At 39.0% G+C, this 17,892-nt stretch overlaps 1 protein-coding gene across 5 annotated transcripts in view; it reads left to right on the top strand.

Moving 5' to 3' along the window:
* SESTD1 (SEC14 and spectrin domain containing 1) overlaps window positions 1-17,240 on the top strand; it is a 67,545-nt gene extending 50,305 nt beyond the window's left edge. For all 5 annotated transcript variants that reach the window (XM_075430552.1, XM_075430550.1, XM_075430547.1 and 2 more), the window contains 8 exons: window positions 2,441-2,635; window positions 3,252-3,366; window positions 6,919-7,078; window positions 9,733-9,814; window positions 10,134-10,256; window positions 11,943-12,134; window positions 14,929-15,050; window positions 16,487-17,240. In XM_075430552.1, the coding sequence (XP_075286667.1) occupies window positions 2,441-2,635; window positions 3,252-3,366; window positions 6,919-7,078; window positions 9,733-9,814; window positions 10,134-10,256; window positions 11,943-12,134; window positions 14,929-15,050; window positions 16,487-16,616 (1,119 nt within the window). In that variant the 3' untranslated portion in view covers window positions 16,617-17,240. The remainder of the gene's footprint in view (window positions 1-2,440; window positions 2,636-3,251; window positions 3,367-6,918; window positions 7,079-9,732; window positions 9,815-10,133; window positions 10,257-11,942; window positions 12,135-14,928; window positions 15,051-16,486) is intronic.
* The last annotated feature ends 652 nt before the right edge of the window (window positions 17,241-17,892 follow it).

Below are 17,892 nucleotides of genomic sequence, written 5' to 3'. Positions count from 1 at the left end.
ACTCTGAAAACCAGTGCCTTCTGAACTATAAAACATCTTACAGTTAAAATCCTTCAGAATCCTGATTGGAAAGAAGAGGAAGAAAAACCCTGCCTACTTCATTGACAAAAACAATTTGTAACATCTTTGTCATATTAGCGCTTCAGACTGAAAAGAGAAAACAAGATCGAATATACTTGGTTCTCACTTGGATATCTATAACAAAGAACTGTGCTTTAGCTGGGGCTAAATACAGTCCTTGAAATCACTGAAATCGCACTGCAGTTTGCAGGCTGGCCTACAGTTTGCTCATCACTAAAGCACTGACGAGATGGAACGCTGTTTTGGCACTCAAGTGCTCACAGGATTTTATAGAAACAACAGTCAGAAAAATTATTTTTAATTTTATACTAGAAGAAGTAATTGGGAAACCACTGGCCTACCTTAAATTTAGATGCCTGTTTATAAATTAAAACTATTTTTTGACAGGAGCACTGGAAAAAATGTGCTTTGCTTTTTTCTTTGATTTTTTTAAACATCTCGCAGTAGCAGAGTGTACCTCTTCCTCTTTCATGATTTTCCTATTTTTCCTCTCCTAATAATTGTATTGACAGCTTGCATGCTTGCTTTCTTTCATCGTGTCCTATTTATTGTTGTTTATATTACTTGTGTTTTGAAGACACTTGCAAAAATGTTTGATTTGTTTTGAAGATAAGCTTTTCTACTTCAATTTAGTCTAAAGTGAAAAAATAATTTTCTTAGGGTGGGTTTTTGTTTTGGATTGCTGCTTCATTGGTTTTTTGGGGGTTTCTTGTTTGGTTTTTGGGAGGTTTTTTGGGTTTTTGTTTTCTGACTTTTATTCATGAGCAATATACTAGAGCTGTTATTTTTGAGCAAACGTTGGCCTTTTCTCCATCGTTTTGAGCTGTCACTCAAAGTTAGGCTGTGCCTAACTTTCCCCTGTGGAAAGGATCAGAAACACACTTTTTATATCTGGTTTGCCAGTCTTTTAATTTCACTGATAGCTTGACCAAAATCATTACTATTTTACTTTAATGCTAAAAATAAAAACTAAAATTCTTAATCTAGATCTTTTGGCTTCTCATATTTTAGTTGACTATTCACACTCAATAAGCTTGATTTGTATACTCAGTGTCTAAAGGGTAATAAGAGTTATGATGTGTAAACTTGAGTTTATTGAACCTGTATATCTATAGTATGTGTGTGACAATGGAAGATGTTTCCATATTATGTCATCTTAGTTGCCCCTTTTGGGGTAGATGAGAGACTTACTCTGCTCTTAAATTTATGAATAATTGCTAATTTAACTTTTTCATTACTCTTCTTTCGCTCTTTGCATCTTTTCATACTCTATTTCTTTCTGTGAGCAGATGGTAGAGGCAGCTTTGGGTAAAAAGATAAAAAAATTCATAATACAGATATTTATACTGTTTTGCATGCTTTGTAAATAAATGGTGCATAAGCTGAAGGTATAATTTTAAAAAATTGCAGACATCCCAGAAAGAGTATTGACAAGAATACTAATTAAATGAGATACTTGAGGCCAGTAGATGGTGCTATTCCATAGCATTAGAAATGCATAGGGCGTTTGAAGGTCACTTTACTGTAGGCCAAAATAAAAGCTGTTCAGCAAACATGTTTTGCTTTACAGGCATCTCAGTCATGCAAGATGTGAATGTGATCTTGATGTGTCAGGTCGTTTTTAAATCTCCCAGAATTGTTAAATATTTGAACTATTTTCTTTTGCAAATACACCACTGTGATAATGTAACTGATTTCTGTGTATGTATTCAGTAATCAAAGGATTTGAAAAACAAATCTACGCATTTTGAATTGAGTAGTGTAAAGCTTTCCTTAAAGAATCACTTTGTAGATTCTATACATGAATACTGTGTTTTATTCAGAAGATAGAGATTACTTCTGCCTTGTCAACAGTAATTTTTTTTTCTAAATGTTTTAAGAAAGTTATTGCTGGTTTGAATCATGTCACTGGAAGTAACACCTAAATAGTCTTATGAACAGCTTTTTGTAATAGCTTACCCTTTCGCAGTAGGTCTTTTGTTTCACTAGAGCACTACAGACATGTAAGCAACAGAAATTTGTTTAAAAATGGTGGAATTCCTCTGGTTTCGTAAAATGGTTTGAGTAGGAGTTTGTGCTGGGAGCTAGTAGCCATGCCTTGTAATCTTCCCATCTTTCTGCATGTTTTTTTTTTTACATACTACAGTATATATATTAAAATGTACTAAGCACTTTTTGAGTTGATTTGAAATTAGGAATGTTTTTTTTTTCCTGTGTGAGACTTCATAATTATAGTGTAAGCTTTAAGTTCCTTTTTTAATCTGATTATTGATTAATCTGCAGTTAGGTGTATGCCATTTTAAGAGAAACAGAATTATGTTTGGTATTATTTTAATGTTTAATTTTCTTGTATTTGTAGGAGTGGTTTGCTGTTTATGTTGAGCTTAATCAGCAGATAGCAGCTCTTCTAAATGCAGGGGATGAGGAGGACCTTGTGGAATTGAAAGCATTGCAGCAACAGCTGAGCGATGTGTGTTACCGGCAGGCCAGTCAGCTGGAATTCAGGCAGAATCTATTACAGGCAGCACTTGAATTCCACAGTGTTGCCCAGGATGTAAGTTTTTCTTTTTAACTTTTCAGAGGCTTACCTGTCAATAGTTATTGCTGTAATATTATAAATGTTGGATACATTGGAAAAAATTTAGAGGGGTGGGCAGAAATATAATGTCACTTGGAAAATGCACTAAGTCTTCATTTACTATAATTGAAGCAGTGATAAGTTGGATTTCCCCTTTTCTAGGAGGGAAGCGCTTTGTAATATGTGTTGCATTTCAGTAGCATTTGAAATAAAAAGGTTACTAGTTAAAAAGTTGCTTTTTCCCTCACTTGTATTTGGGGTGTGTTTTTTTTTCTTTTAAATAAGAGGTGTATGCATTAATTGAACCACAATTTAGTGTACTTTTCATAGTTTCTTTTTTTAAATTGGCATTTATTCCTTTCCTATACTTGTCTTAAAAAAAAAAAAATCTTGGCTACCCTCCCTCCTCTCATTTGGGGATGTATTTGGAATTTTATAGGCAGGTGAGTTGTTTATCTTTTATCTTGATTTTCATTTCCTATAGATGCAAAGAGAAACTTCTAAAATGACAAAATTGTTGAATATTTAGAAGAATATTGCAGACCCAACCATTCTTTTTAAATATCAATGTTTATGTTATTTTTCCTTTTAGTTGTCTCAGCAGCTGGATGGCCTTTTAGGAATGTTGTGTGTAGATGTAGCACCAGCAGATGGTGCATCAATTCAACAAACTTTAAAACTACTGGAAGAGAAATTGAAAAGTGTTGGTAAGCAAAATATTTCTGCATTTCGGATACACAGATTCTAATGAATGCATTACAGGAAAAAAGCTAGTAATCCCACTACCCCCTTTAAAAAAAGACAGCAGAAAGAAAAATATCTGTCTCTTCCAATTCCTAGCTAAGTAATACTCCACTTAACTACCTTTGACTTGCTTATGCTGTCTACTGTGTAGTAGTTCTATCTGGGACAATCATCTGGAAATGTTTTCTTTTAAATGTTTTAGGTTTAATATATATTTGTTATATACCATTATCATGTATTTCATCTGTAGACAGGCTTTTTTCTCCAGTAATCATCCATAGTATCTTGGGAATATAGTGCTTAGATGATATTTTTGTCTGCAGAACTGACCACTTGTTGATTAAGATTGTTATCCACTCAGTTCTAGAATGCTTGTAAGTGAAGTATTTTGAGGTAGCTTTGAACATATATGTTAATATATACAGGCAGTCAACATGCATGAGGTACAAGATGCCATCCAGAGGGACCTGGACAAGCTTGAGAAGTGGACCTGTGTGAAGCTCATGAGGTTCAACAAGGCCAAGTGCAGGGTCCTGCACCTGGGTCAGGGCAACCCCTGCTATCAGTACAGGCTGGGGGATGAAGGGATTCACAGCAGCCCTGCTGAGAAGGACTTGAGGATACTGGTGGTGAAAAGCTGGACATGAGCCACCAATGTGTGCTCGCAGCCCAGAAGGCCAGCTGTATCCTGGGCTGCGTCAAAAGCAGCATGGCCAGCAGATCGAGTAAGGTGAGGACTTGGTCGAGGAGGACTGTGTGAGGGATCGCTTAAGCGATCTGGACGTCCACAAATCCATGGGCCCCGAAGGAATGCACCCACAAGTGCTGAGGGAGCTGGCAGATGTCATTGCTGAGCCACTCTCCATCATCTTTGAGAGGTCCTGGAGGACAGGAGAGGTGCCCGAGGACTGGAGAAAGGCCAATGTCACTCCAATCTTCAAAAAGGGCAAGAAGGAGGACCCAGGGAACTACAGGCCGGTCAGCCTCACCTCCATCCCGGGAAAGGTGATGGAGCAGCTTATCCTGGAGGTCATCATCAAGCAAGTGGAGGAAAAGAAGGTTATCAGGAGTAGTCAGCATGGATTCACCAAGGGCAAATCATGCCTGACCAATCTGATAGCTTTCTACGATGACATGACTGGCTGGGTAGACGAAGGGAGAGCCGTGGATGTTGTCTACGTCGACTTCAGCAAGGCTTTCGACACAGTCTCCCATGATATCCTCCTAGGGAAGCTGAGGAAGTGTGGGCTGGATGAGTGGTCGGTGAAGTGGATAGAGAACTGGCTGAATGGCAGAGCTCAGAGGGTTGTCATCAGCGGCGCTGAGTCTAGTTGGAGGCTGGTAACTAGTGGTGTCCCTCAGGGGTCAGTACTGGGCCCAGTCTTGTTTAACTTCTCCATCAACGACCTGGATGAAGAGTTGGAGTGTACCATCAGCAAGTTTGTTGATGACACCAAACTGGGAGGTGTGGTAGACACACCGGAAGGCTGTGCTGCCATTCAGCGTGACCTGGATAGGCTGGGAAGTTGGGCAGAGAGGAACCTGATGAGGTTCAACAAAGACAAATGCAGGGTCCTGCACCTGGGGAGGAACAACCCCATGCACCAGTACAGGCTTGGGGTGGACCTGCTGGAGAGCAGCTCTGCGGAGAGGGACCTGGGTGTCCTGGTGGACGACAGGTTAACCATGAGCCAGCAGTGTGCCCTGGCTGCCAAGAAAGCTAATGGGATCCTGGGGTGCATCAAGAAGAGTGTGGCCAGCAGGACGAGGGAGGTTCTCCTTCCCCTCTACACTGCCCTGGTGAGGGCTCATCTGGAGTACTCTGTCCAGTTCTGGGCTCCCCAATTCAAGAAAGATGAAGAGCTACTGGAGAGAGTCCAGCGGAGGGCTACAAGGATGATGATGGGACTGGAACATCTCCCCTGCGAGGATAGGCTGAGGGAGCTGGGCTTGTTCAGCCTGAAGAAGAGAAGGCTGAGAGGGGACCTAATAAATGCTTATAAATATCTGAAGGGTGGGTGTCAGGAGGATGGGGCCAAGCTCTTTTCAGTGGTGCCCAGCGACAGGACAAGGGGCAATGGGCACAAACTGAGGCACAGGAAGTTCCATCTGAACATGAGGAAGAACTTCTTCCCTCTGAGGGTGACAGAGCACTGGAACAGGCTGCCCAGGGAGGTTGTGGAGTCTCCTTCTCTGGAGATATTCAAGACCCGCCTGGACAAGGTCCTGTGCAGCCTGCTGTAGGTGACCCTGCTTCGGCAGGAGGGTTGAACTAGGTGACCCACAGAGCTCCCTTCCAACCCCTACCATTCTGTGATTCTGGGCCTCTACTCTGCTTTGGTGAGAGCCCACCTGGAGTCCTGCATCCGGCTCTGGAGTCCTCAGCACAGGAAAGACATGGACCTGTTGGAGTGGGTCCAGAGGAGGCCACAAAAATGATCCGAGGGCTGGAACACCTCTCCTGCTGAGAGAGCTGGGGCTGTTCAGCATGGAGAAGAGAAGGCTCTGGGGAGACCTCATAGCAGTCTTCCAGTACCTGAAGGAGGCCTACAGGAAAGTTTGAGAGGGACTTTTTACAAGGACATGGAATTGAGGGGACAAGGGATAATGGCTCTAAACTGAAAGACAGTAGATTTGGATTGGATATAAGGAAGAAATTTTTGACAGTGAGGGTGTCGAGGCACTGGAACAGGTTGCCCGAAGAGGTGGTAGATGCCCCATCCAGGCAAACATTCAAGGCCAGGTTGGACAGGGCTCTGTACAACCTGATGTAGTTGAAGATATTTGTGCTTATTGCAGGGGGGTTGGACTAGGTAACCTTTAAAGGTCCTTTCCAACCCAGACTATTCTGTGATTCTATGAATAAATGGCACATTCAAGGTTGTTACACTGCCAAGCATATAGAATAGAGTATTTCAGTTGGAAGGGACCTACAATGATCTTCTAGTCCGATATGTTGTAGGAGAAAGAGCTTTGAAGCACAATCATATATGGTAGAAGTAGTTGTGGTTGGAATATAAGTTTGATGCATAAACTAGTTTTTCTTTTAGGAAAATGGGTAGTAGAGCTGCCAAATAACACATGTAACAACAGATTGTAAAGGTTGTCCTATTGTAGTGTAGAAAAATGCATCAGCCGTATCAGATTTATTATAAAGTAGTATCTTCTGTTCTGCTAGCCATGGAAGAACATTTAGGCTACAACTGCTTAGCAGTGATTAAATATTTTAGGTATTTTGCAACTGTGTAGATGAAGGACACTAATTAGTTATTTATATGCTGAAAAGTTAATACTTGCTGTCAGCTTGTGTTCCTTTTCTCACTATCTGCCAGGTCATAAAATAGCAAAGCCGTAGCTCTTTGTTAATATCGACAAATACTCAAAAGCTGGAAAGGCTATTGAAAGACAGATAGTAATGTCCTTTTCCTTTTCCAGCCTTCTGTCTCAGATTCTTGTTCCCCAATTTATGAGAGTGAACATTGGCTTTTTTCTTTCTTTTTCCTGTTTTTCTTTAGACTTAGGCTTGCAAGGCTTGCGTGAGAAAGGTCAAAGTCTTCTTGATCAGATATCTAATCAGGCATCCTGGGCCTATGGAAAAGATGTGACCATTGAAAACAAAGAAAATGTGGACCATATCCAAGGAGTGATGGAAGATATGCAGCTTAGAAAACAAAGGTAAGAACAGTTCTAGTCGTTAAGATTTTTTTTGTGCTGATTGGTCTCTTAAAAATTTTTATATATATGTATGTGACCTTTTTGCTTTATCTTAAGAGATGTAGTACAACTATAATTTATATTTGTGGTCTATTCAAATAGGACAGAAGCTTCCCTGCCTTATCTGTTGTAGCGTATTCCTAAATCCCAATACCTTTTGTATTTTGTTAGTGGATGGAGTATTTTAGTGCTTTCCTGTACTTGTAAATGCTCAAGAATTATACATTCCTTTTATATGGAGTTATAGAAAGGATGCAAGAGGCATCTTTTATATGTTAGGAGTTTGAGATGGAGAGTGTACTAAGACTATAGTAGTGATGATGGCTCTAAAATTATGTATTAATTATGTACAGACTTGTTTATCTTCTTTCACAACCTCTACCCTTTGGATGTGGCATTTTCACTCCTTAACATAGGAAGAAAGATGAGCTGGTGTTGGGGGCACAGGGTGTAAAATGGAAGCACAGAGTTCAGTTTTCAAAATGTGGGGGGTTTTGTGAGTTTTGGAAAAAGATTGGGTAGGGAATCAAGTTGTAGTAGGGAAAAACGTTGGGGAGAGTTGAATTTGCAAGAAGGATGGATTTTGGTGTCGTCCTCTTTGTCCAAGCCGTTCATTGATTATTTTTTCTTAAATATGTAGTAGTACTGAATTGGCTATAGTACTGCCTTTTTTTCTACTCAACAGTGTGAGTGAATCAGATAACGTTGCTCATTATTACTGCTGGAACCCCTGAGGCAATAAAGTACTCTCCATAGAAGGTTCCTGAACTTTTTGAGGAAGGGCTGAACAAGGAGGTGCCTCTAGGGAACAACAAGGGCTAATGAGCATCAAGTTGCTCATTGTAGGATTTAATTCTACCACCCACAAATTGTTTTCTTAGGGAGCTTAGTGTAAGAAACCATGTATTTTGTTAATGCTTAGGGAAGGTAATGTTTTTAAGTATGTCCTCTGAATCCTATTTACTTGAGCAGCACTTGGATTTAGAGGGCCAGCTGCAAAGAGCTATAGAGGACCATGTGTCACAGTGCAATAAAATGGCAGTTGGAATTCGGTACTGAGAAGAGAAATACACATGGGAGAAGGAAAATCTTTATATACATAACAATGATGTTTGAACCAGCTGTTAGCCAAGATAAGCGTTGGGAGGCTTTTTTGAACATTGCTTTAATGTTCAATCATACTGTGAGAAGCAAGTAGAATGCTACGGATTATTAGGAAAGGAATAGAAAACTAAAAGGAAAATGCCACTGTATAGACTTGTAGTCCATTTCTGGTTTAAGTGTTACACAATTCTAGTATGTATTCTCGGAAGAGATATAGAATTGTGGGAAGTCAACTAGAGGATCAAAAAGTCAATAAAATGTTCAAAGATATGGAGCAGCTTCTAATAAATACATAATAAATAAACAAATAAAGTACTACAGCCTGGACGAGAGACAAAAAAGTACAATAAGGACTACTATCAGTAGCATTCAACAGTAATTTTTGTGTCACTTGATTATTTTTTTTTTCCAAATTCTATTGAATGTTTCTCACTTACATACACTTGTAGTATAATGTTTATTTCTAGGGGTGTTTTGCTGCTGTAGTTATGCTTTTGAAAACCATAAACTGTTTTGCTGCATTATTAGAGCAACAGATTTCCTTTCTGTAAGCATCACAGCACTACACGGCATGTAACAAAAGGCAGCGTGCTAGCAAACTGTTCTTTGGAAGTGCTCATGCTTGCAACTAGTTTGAAAAAACAAATCCGTGCATACTGTCTTTTGCATTCACTTATAGTGCTAGCTGTTGTTCACGTTAGTAGTTCTATTTGCACTGGACAGGAGTCTGGATCTTGCTGTCTATTTAGTAGGCTGTGAAACTGAAGTGGAAAGGTCGGTCTGCTAAATGTATTAGCTTAGCTCTCACTGTGGAAAGATAAGAACTTCCAATAATTTTTTTTTTCTTCTGACTAGAGGAAGAACTGCAAAATGCGCGTAATTCAGAACAAGAGAATTAGAATTAGTTTTTACATGAATTAGATTTTTAAATTCTTTCTGACAAGTTATAGAAAAGGACGTCATCATATAAGGGTTCAATTACTATAATCTTTAGTTAGCTAAAAAGAAAAATGGAAAGATGTCTTAACAGCTTTTAAACAGTCCTCGTTTTATTCACCAAGATAACTTTGCCAGTAGCTTACAACACAGTTCAGAATGATGCCAGGTTTAAGCCAGCTTTCACCTAGGCTTCAGTAGAAGTTAATCTTAGCCATGTAAGCCTCTGTGTGGCCTGCAAATCTTACCAGTACAACAACGTAAGGAACGTGCAATGCAGCTGGAAGGCTTTGTAGCTACTGCTGGTAGTACTATCTGTGGCGTAGCCATATTGGGAGTCTTAAGGATCATGATTTCGGTGGGTTGTAGTGCTCCATTCTATTTATTGCATGTTTCTTATTGTTATGCAAGGCGTTATGTATTTTGGCCAAGCTAAGCAGCACAGAAAAGCTTTGATCACCTTTTCATAAACAACTGCATCTTCATGTTGCTCACTGAAAACATTGCTGTCAAACTCTGAGTGTATTGTATCTGTTACGTGTGTGTTGGTGAGTTTCTCTGTGCTACTGTTGAAGGTGTGAGGATATGGTGGACGTGCGGCGACTGAAGATGCTTCAGATGGTACAGTTATTTAAATGTGAAGAGGATGCTGCTCAGGTATGGAAATGCCTACAGAATGTCATCATTTTGGTCTTTGTAGCTCACTGGCTAAACTTATGGGGATTGATAGCTGTACAGTATTGGTTTTGTCACTTTCAAATGTAGTTTTATTTAGTGAATTTGTACAGTGAAAATAAAGGATATAGCAATGACTGATAACAGTGTATTTGGTGATTGCATGTATGATCTACCAGCTTCATATCTTTTAATTTTGTTCCATATCAAAAGCATATGCTAGTACCAAAGTTATTTCACCCTTCTAGATTAATTTCTTTTTAATTTACTGGATTTATTATTTTTAAATTCTGTTTTTAAGGCAGTAGAATGGTTAAGTGAACTGCTGGATGCTCTGCTAAAGACACATATCCGATTGGGAGATGATACTCAAGAAACAAAAGTTTTACTTGAGAAACACCGAAAATTTGTTGATGTTGCACAGGTGAAATTAATTTATTTCTTTTTTTAGCAATATGGGTTTTGTACAGTTTCAGAAGATCTCCTAAATAAAATTGTTACCTGTATGGACAATCATGGAACAGCTGTTACTAGGCTTAATGGTTTGCCTCAGTGCTTGAATGAAGAAATTGTGATTGCTGGAAGTGGTGATGGGCCTAATGAGATTTTAAAGTTCCATCAACAATAGCAACACTGCAGTTTACTACCATAGTTTATTCTGCTTCACACAGGCAATGCAAACCACAAAAAAAGTTCCCACTGACTTTCTTGAAACGGCGTATATTTCAGTCTTCATAGTAACTTTTGAAGGACTGCAATCAAATTACTGAAATATGGATGAGCCATTTCATTTCAGTCTGTTTTGTGCTGTACTTCATGAAACGGAGCCTGTCTTTCTATTAGTTTTCCAGATAGAGTTGACTCTTGGTGTATGATGGTCCTGCTCGTACAAGGAGTTTTGACACTAGCAAAGTTAATGGTTGAACAGAAATGACAGCTTTAATCTTGACTGTGGCAGCCAACTAATGAATCTTGCTTTACAAGAGTCTACTGAAATTCACTGAAACCATAGGGCATGTCTGCATGCCTGTTTGCAGATCTTGAATATGCAAACAGATCATAGAATCATAGAAAGTTTTGGGTTGGAAGGGATCCCTAGAGGTCATCTAGTCCAACCCCCCCGCAGCGAGCAGGGACACCACTAACTAGATCAGGTTGCTCAGAGCCCTGTCCAACCTGGTCTTGAATGTTTCCAGGGATGGGGCCTCCACTACCTCTCTGGGCAACCCTTTCCAGTGTTTCACCACCCTCATTATAAAGAATCTCTTCCTTATATCCAGCCTAAACCTACCCTGTTTTAGTTTAAAACCATTAGCCCTCGTCCTGTCACTGCTGTCTCTACTAAAGATTGTCCCCATCTTTCCTATAGGCTCCCTTTAAGTACTGAAAGGCTGCAATCAGGTCTCCCCGCAGCCTTCTCTTCTCCAGGGTGAACAAGCCCAACTCTCTCAGCCTGTCCTCATAGGAGAGGTGCTCCAGCCCTCGGGTGATGCGTACATGTGAAAGAATTTCACTTAAGAATAGAAAGTGTACAAGCTGAGCCTTTTTCAGATGTATACTGCTTTTAGGAATGTCTAATTCAGACTTGCCAATTAACAGATGTGATGCTTTCAGATTGCACCTGTTACACTGGAACTGATTTTCTCTTTTGATGAATTAGAGCTGACAATGACAGGAGGGTAACCTGCTGTTCTAATGGTGTGCCACAACACACCTGGATGCTGGGTGACCAAAAACCTGGTGACAGTGAAGTCAGTGAGAGAGTCACTTTGGCAGTAGATAACAAGTATCCCATGTAATATCCAAGTAGCTATTCCATATTTTCAGGAAGCTCTGTTCTTTTGCCAGTGTGAATGCTAGACAATGGGGGATTTTTTTTTTTTTTTTAATTTTTTTTTAAAGAGCAAAAGCACTGTTTGGTCACTGCAATTTTATTCATACTTCAGCAGCAGTGTTTTCTAGTAGACCAGATTAGTTCAGTATACTTTGTGGACCTAAATCGAGGAGGTTATATAAACTTGTCTGCTGTTGTTTTAAGATCCTAATTAGCTCATAAGTTAAATGCAGAGTTTTTACTTGTACTTTATTTCCTATTCCTTCCAACTTTTAGAGTACTTACGATTATGGGAGACAGTTACTGCAGGCGACTGTTGTCCTGTGCCAGTCCCTGCGATGCACTTCAAGGTCCTCAGGGGACACGCTTCCAAGACTGAACAGAGTGTGGAAACAGTTTACAATAACTTCTGAAGAAAGAGTGCACCGGCTGGAAACAGCTGTTGCATTTCATTCAAGTGCTGAAAAGGTGAGTGAAGAAAAAATTCTTATCAGAATTTAAGCAAACAAAATGTAAGAGAAATGAAGTTATCAATGTGTGTTTTTTTTCCTTTCTAAATATTAAAAAAAAAGCAGAATGAAGAATTTAAATATATGTCTAATTGTTAATTTCAATACTTAATGCAATTAAGTATTGCTTGCATAGCTATATTGGTATAAGGCCTGCTTAACAAGGAGTAAAACAGCAGCCCTGAATTCAGATGCATTGAGTTAGGGCTGGGAAGAATTTGTCTTTTAGCTTTTCAGAGGGGAACTCTGATGTTGATCATAAGGCATTGCTTTGTGTGGTTTAGACAGTAATTCTTAAAGGCAAGGAACACTTCTTGATTTGTGTTTTTGTGCAAGGTACAATACAAAGCTATGGGGTCATTTAAGATCTTTGGAGAGTTTCAAGGAGTATTGCCTTTTAAGCTGTGTGCATTTCAAATGTGATACACTTCTCGCAAATTATGTAAACGAATGAAACTCTCACCAGTTTAGTTTCCATGCATGTTATGTTGCTACATCTTGTATTTGCACTTGGAGGCTTTTGGACATGCTTTCTTCAAAACACACCTCTGCCTTTGTATGGTTTTCAAACTCCTGTAACCAAGTGTCTTACCACTGCGCCCGGTTGGATAACGCTAGAAGCTACAGAGGAAGATGAGCAATCAGTAAGGATAATATGAGGGATGGTTGCTATTCAGTAGCAGCTTGCTGAAGGGGGTGAATGTTGAGAGTTTTCAAATGCATGAATTAAAGACAATGTCCATGAAAGTAGATAATAAGAGGTAGGCCCTTTTTGTCCAGAAACCATGCTTTCTGTGAAGCGATACGTTTTAGAAAAGCAATTTAGAGTATGCGTCTCTAATATTGACAATAAAATCATGTATAACTGCAAAAAAAGCCAGCCTTGCACATGGTAAAAGAAAATAAATTCACTCTGTCTTTGAAGGAGAGCATGGATGCAAAGTTGATTCATATGCTCCTTGTTTTTATTCATTTCTTATTTGTATTGACAGAAGATACTTTGGCTTTGTAGGCATTGAGAGTTGCTGGAGGTTCACAAAAGCAGAAATATATCATCTGTGCTGCCACAGATGGCTGAAAAAATGTTTTACCTGATACTAAGTTAGAATTCAGTGGTTCATAAACTCCTAAAAGAGTTGGCTCAATCCATATTATGAGCATTCTTTCATTATTTCAGTAGTTAATTGCTAAGTTTTTAGGCAATCTTAAGTTTAAAAAAAGTAAATGGATAGCTAAAAAAAATAAAGCTCTTCAAAAACGTAATTTTTCTAGCACTATTGTGACATATTAAGAAGTCTATGAGGAAAATAAGCTATTAATATTCATGCTGCTTTGGAAAAAAGTAAGTGGCAGAGGAAGTAGAAGAAAATGTAGAACTAGGTACTAGTATTGGGTCCCAATCCAATTTCAAATGGCTTGTAAGGGGTCCTTTGTTATTCGTGTTTATTAGAGAAGGTAGGGGTTGGAAGAGACCTCTGTGGATCATCTAATCCAACCCCCCTGCCAAAGCAGGGTCACCTAGTACAGGCTGCACAGGACCATGTCCAGATGGGTTTTGGATATCTCCAGGGAAGGAGACTCCACAGCCTCCCTGGGCAGCCTGTTCCAGTGCTCCGTCACCCTCAGAGTGAAGAAGTTCTTCCTCATGTTCAGCTGGAACTTCCTGTGCTTCAATTTGTGCCCGTTGCCCCTTGTCCTGTTGCTGGGCACCACTGAAAAGACTCTGACCCCATCCTCTTGACACCCAACCTTAAGATATTTATAAGCATATATTAGGTCCCCTCGCAGCCTTCTCTTCTTCAGGCTAAACAAGCCCAGCTCCCTCTGCCTTTCCTCATAAGAGAGATGCAATAGAATAGGCTAGACTATTTCAGTAGGAAGGGCCCTACAACGATCATCTAGTCCACCTGCCTGACCACATCAGGGATGACCGAGTTAAAGCATGTTATTAAGGGCGTTGTCCAGATGCCCCTTATACAACTGACAGCCTTAGGAGATCAACCACCTCTCTAGTAAGCCTGTTCCAGTGTTTGACCACCCTATCAGTAAAGAAATGCTTTCTAATGCCCAGTCTAAACCTCCTCTAGCACAGCTTTGAGCCATTGCCATGCATCCTATACTGGACACCAGGGAGAATTGCTCAGCACCTCCCTCTCCAGGTCCCCTCCTCAGGAAGCTGTAGGTGAGCAATGAGGTCACCCCTCAGCCTCCTTTTCTCCGCACTAGACAAGCCCAAAGTCCTCAGCCGCTGGTCACAGGACATTCCTTCCAGGCCTTTCACCAGCTTTGTTGCCCTCCTCTAGACGCATTCAAGGACTTTCACATCCTTCTTAAATTATGGGGCCCAGAACTGCACACAGTATTCAAGGTGAGGTTTCACCAGTGCTGCATACAGCCAGATAAGGTTTCTTCGATTTTATATGACTGTCTTGATGACAGTTACTATTTTTATGCATTTTAAATTTGTTGCTGGAATATTGTCTAGCAAGACTATTTTTTCTTCTTTGTTGCTTCTTAGAAGTAATGCAAAACGTTCTAGCACAGAACAGTGGTAGCCCCTGAACTATCTTCTAAATGTAGCTTAATTGATATTTTTCCTTTCTTGAATTACGTGAGTATTTCAGTTGATCACATATACATGTGGCAGTGAAGATACTGAAAGAGCATTCACTCTGGCAGTTAACAGCACTTTAAAAACTAGATGCTATGCTTTGTCTACTTTATTCCGTGTTTCCTTTTTTTTTTTTTAACAGATATTGCAAGAATGTCCAGAACAGCCTGAAGCTTTTAATGAAATGGAACAATTTGATGAAATTGAAGCAGTTGGGAAATCGCTGTTGGACAGACTAACAGTGCCTGTGGTTTATCCTGATGGGTATGCAAAATGTTTTTCTAATGCCTACTGAATATGCTTTTGGTAAAGTTTCATAATAGTCTCATATGCAGGAGAATCTTGACTGCTTATTGCTGAAATAAAAATGGCAGCGCACTGATAGTCATTACAAATTCTTTCCCATCTTCTCACAGAAAGCGGGCAGGTCCAATTTAAAACTTCCCAAAGATGATGTTCCCGCTTTTTCAAAGTAGTGACTTTTTCACACTCAGTAATTACTAGATTTATGCAGTCTTTACACCAACAAAGTATGTAGAAGTCACAGAAGCATGACCAGTCCCAATCTCTTCTCACTCAAAAAAGGTACCAGATTTGAATCGTAGTATTTTATTTATTCTCAATTGTATCTGAAGTATTAAGCCAGTACATTGAAGATAAATTTACATTTGATTTATAAAGGAAAGAAAACAGTACTTCCCTTGTGAGCTATTCATACTAATATAAAACTGGTGACTGTTTTGAGCTACAAAAGCAAATTGAATTTGGAATTTCAGCCATAATACAACTCAGTTCTGTGTTCAGTAGAATACACTTGTCCATTGTGATGCTGAGCTTGCGGTTAATTTCTTCTACCTGAGTATAATCAAGCCTTGGAACTAGTCTCTGAATGTGTAGGATCCCCCACGATAGTGAATGAGATCTGCAGTTGTGCAATCTGTCTTTGGAATACCCTAGTCGAACTAGTCCACTCCTTCATGGAGTAACTTTTCTGTTGGTTTATGCCTCTCTGCCTGCTTTGACCAAAGTCCATTGTCCTACCACCATTTCCAAAGTCTCCAACGTCCGTGCTTTGTAATTAGGTTTGATACCTGTTCTTCTGAAACATGTATTCTGTTCAAATCCTCCTTTTGCTGACAGCTTGGTTAGTGGTTTCCCTATAATTTCAGCTGTTCTTTTGTTGTGTTTGAATGGATGATATCAACTTAGCCATGTGTTCATTTCAGTTGGAGAGACAGATGACATCATTTGACAGCATGTGGCTGACTTCACATACACAGTATCCTTCAATAATGCAGCAATTGTGTAGTTTCAAAATTCATGTATAGACAGATTTTCTTAATTGTCATGGTACTCAAAATTGCCAGACCGACCTTGGGGATAACCAGAGAACAGCGGTAAAAAATAGTGCTAGGAAGTACCTAGTTGCACTTATAGAACAGTGCCTTGCTGTTGAGAGAATCTTTTGGATATAAAAGGGTCATTTAATATTTGTAATAATTTCATCAAGATCTGCTGTCAAGTCTCATCGCTGAGTCTCCAAAGCCGTTTAAAGGTGGCTTTTAAATTTCAGGAGGAAAAAGTGCCTTTTTTCTTACCTACTTTGTATTTTCTAGTGCTATTCATGTGTATATTCACACACTGTCTTACTTTTCACCGATAACTTTTTGTGGGTGTTTTTTTTTTTTTTTTTTTTTTAGATCTGAGCAGTACTTTGGGAGCCCAAGTGATATGGCTTCTGCAGCAGAACACATTAGAGAGAAGATGAAGCTAGTTAGCCTGAAAAAGCAGCAGCTGAGACAACCAGAAGCAACTACCCCAGAGAGCTAATACTGACCCTTGTCTGTGAATTCATAATAGGACTTCAGTTTGTAATCCAGCATGTTTGCATATTACAGAATATGGCATAATATATTAAAATGCATTTCACAGCCGTTATAAGTCTCATCTATTTTCAAAGTAAATGTTCTCAGCATCTTAACACTGTACATCTATCAAGCCATAATTACTTAACATGCTATGAAACCATAGATTCCAAGTATCTTATGAAAAGGACCTGTAAACTTTGCACTGAAATTTGCTGTAAAGCTTTACCTGACCTGTCAGCTGCTGCTTAGTTAAAACAGCTGATGCAAGCTTTGAATGGTGCTAATGAAAGTGTTAGGAGTTCCATATTATGAAACTGTAGTCCTTTGATTCCTCCTATGCCCAGGTAATGTAGTAATTTTAGACTGCAGGTAAAGTTACTGCAGTGTAGACAGTGGTGACCCTATAATTTTAATTTGAAATACTTTTTTTAAAAAAAGATAATTTTTATTGTGCCAGTATGCAACCTGTCCATCAAATCTTTGATATATCAAACTCATTAAACAGATGTTTTCCTATTTGTATTGATAATGTATTAAAAGCTGTTTGTGCTTAATAAAAAATCGTCTTTTTAAAATCTTACATAAACCTCTTCTGGTCCGTATTCCTAAATGTCATTTGTGTTATACTTTTGTGATAAATGGTAGTAAAAATCATCACTCTTCCAATAAATTTTAAAAGTCTGTATAATTTTTCTTATGAAGTACTCTTTAACAGACTGTAGCTATAAGGGGAACTGCTCTTGAACTATTATTAGTAGGATTAAGAGTCTGTTATTTTTTTTTCTTACTTTCTGATAGCAGTATTTACACAAAAGTAAGATAGTATGTGCAGAAGTCAGTGTTAGTAGTAGTTTTGTTCCCATGTAAGACTGGTACACATCTCTTGTGCTTTATTTCTAAGTCTTGTTTCCCTTTGAATAGAGAATTGTGAATAACGTGAAGATCCTTGTTGTAGTACCTTTGAGGTTAAAGATTTTCATCTAATGAAAAATGGATTAACATAAATTTCATAAACAACTTAAAACCTTGAGGTTAGTAATAAAAGGAAATTTATTAAGGGAAGTGAATTGGTTTGAAACAAAATTGGCTGTGTGCCTAATTTAGTTAACTTGCTCTTCAGAATTTAATCTGGATAAATTCAATGTTATATTTGCTGGAAGATAGTGTGGTATCTGATTCAGAATACTGTGTGTGAAACAAACAACTGTAGGTCTAAGTACCTTATGTTATCTCACTAT

Source organism: Opisthocomus hoazin, chromosome 9 (genome assembly GCF_030867145.1).
Source record: "Opisthocomus hoazin isolate bOpiHoa1 chromosome 9, bOpiHoa1.hap1, whole genome shotgun sequence".
NCBI classification, from domain to species: Eukaryota; Metazoa; Chordata; class Aves; order Opisthocomiformes; family Opisthocomidae; genus Opisthocomus; species Opisthocomus hoazin.
The sequence above is the reverse complement of the archived record's forward strand: the minus strand, read 5'-3'. Positions and strand labels throughout refer to the sequence as shown.